Source organism: Gadus morhua, chromosome 5 (genome assembly GCF_902167405.1).
Source record: "Gadus morhua chromosome 5, gadMor3.0, whole genome shotgun sequence".
In the NCBI taxonomy this organism is placed as follows: domain Eukaryota; kingdom Metazoa; phylum Chordata; class Actinopteri; order Gadiformes; family Gadidae; genus Gadus; species Gadus morhua.
In genome coordinates, this window is record NC_044052.1 from 9,320,172 (window position 1) to 9,321,861 (window position 1,690).

General features: G+C 55.9%; 1 protein-coding gene across 1 annotated transcript; it reads left to right on the forward strand.

Moving 5' to 3' along the window:
- The first annotated feature begins 441 nt into the window (after positions 1 to 441).
- Positions 442 to 1,690, forward strand: olig4 (oligodendrocyte transcription factor 4). Its single transcript, XM_030356755.1, has one exon. It carries the CDS (start codon positions 674 to 676, stop codon positions 1,421 to 1,423), a length of 750 nt encoding a protein of 249 aa, XP_030212615.1. The 5' UTR covers positions 442 to 673; the 3' UTR covers positions 1,424 to 1,690.

A 1,690-nucleotide genomic window follows, 5' to 3' on the forward strand; every position in this document is an offset into this window, starting at 1 on the left:
CCAATATTATATGTTTTTTATACCATACTAGTATTTATATGTACTTATACTTTAACTATTATAACGTCTTTACCACTCAAGTCATCAAGTGAAATTCCTTGTTTGGACTTTTTAAATGAGCGATCGACTGGGCGCTTTAACCACATGAAATATGATCCGTGTGCCTTAAAACAGCCATGTGAACACATCTCTTGCCTGGTTAATGTGTTAGGGGTGGGAGACGGGTGATCAGGATCGGGGGGGGGGGGGAAAGGGGAAAAGGGGGGGTTCTGGGGAGGCGGGATGGGGGTGCATCGGCAGGAGGTGTGAGGGGGTGAAAGTGTGTCCCTTCTGCAATTGGCTGTGGGTTTAAGTATCTCATTATGCGCCCCCATTGTTCCTTTGTTGGCCCGGAGGTATAAATATGGGGCAGTAGGCCCAGAGGGCGACAGTTAAGGAAGACTCTCTCCTGTGAAAGAGACCCCATCAGCGGATTCAACACCGTAGAGCTCTGAGACAAGTTTAGCACGTCGACTCTAGAGAACCGAGGCCTTTTGAAGACCCTTACATCCTAAGCAGAATCTGTCACTCCTCTCTTCGTACGCCAACCTTTTGCTGAAGTCATTACCCACCACTTGGGTCCTACTTCTTGTATTTTTGTTTGTATTTTGAGTCTTCTTCCGACCCTGACGAGATGGATTCAGACGCCGGCTCCACCTCCAGCCGCTCCTCGTCCCCAGACCTGATCGTGGACGATTCCGTCGGGAGCTTCTTTTCCAACAAGATGTTCCAGCAGTACTGCCAGGAGCAGCGGGCCGACCGGGAGTCGGGCCCGGCCGGCAGGAAGGACCGCTGCTCGGAGGGCGACCAGCACCAGAACGGCTCCGAGGGAGACAAGGAGGAGACGCAGGACCTCCGGCTGAAGGTGAACAGCCGGGAGCGGAAGAGGATGCACGACCTGAACCAGGCCATGGACGGCCTGAGAGAAGTCATGCCCTACGCCCAGGGCCCCTCCGTCCGCAAGCTGTCCAAGATCTCCACCCTGCTGCTGGCCCGCAACTACATCCTCATGCTGTCCGGCTCCCTGGACGAGATGAAGAAGCTGGTGGGGGACGTGTACGGCGCCCAGAGCCGCCCCTCGGCCCACCCCAGGATCAGCGCCCCGCCGCCCTCCCTCTCCCTGCCGCTGCACCCTCTGGCCCAGTCCCTGCACTCCCTGGTGGGCAGCGCCCCGCCGGCTCCCCCGCCCCCGGCCCCGGCGCCCCACTCGCCCCCCACGGCCAGCTTCCTGGGGTTCCACGCCCCGGTGCAGGGGCTCCTGAAGGACTCGCTGCACCTGAGCAGCTGCTACAGGCACTTCCCCGGGATGCCCTGCCCCTGCCCACTGTGCCAGCCCATGCCCAACCCGTCCTCGTCCTTGCACAGCCTGGCCATGATCAAGTGAGCAGGAGTTGCGACAGACTGAACTTTATGGCTGCTCGCAGGAGGTTGTGACCTGGACTGATGTAATCCTGGCAGGGGCCAGAGCTTGTGAATATTGTACATATCCGTTGTTGTTATGGAGACTGCTGCTATTTTTATACATGATCTCTTTGCTATGTTAAATTGAGACGCTCAAAATGCACTAGGAATGTGTCGGATTGGCAAAAGATTGTTGCCTATATTTTATCTGATTCATGTGAGCTAAAGAAATGTTAACAAAAAGGTTGTG

Excerpts from the sequence above, each read along its gene's own strand:
- olig4 (XM_030356755.1), top strand. The coding sequence starts at position 674 with ATGGATTCAGACGCCGGCTCCACCTCCAGCCGCTCCTCGTCCCCAGAC.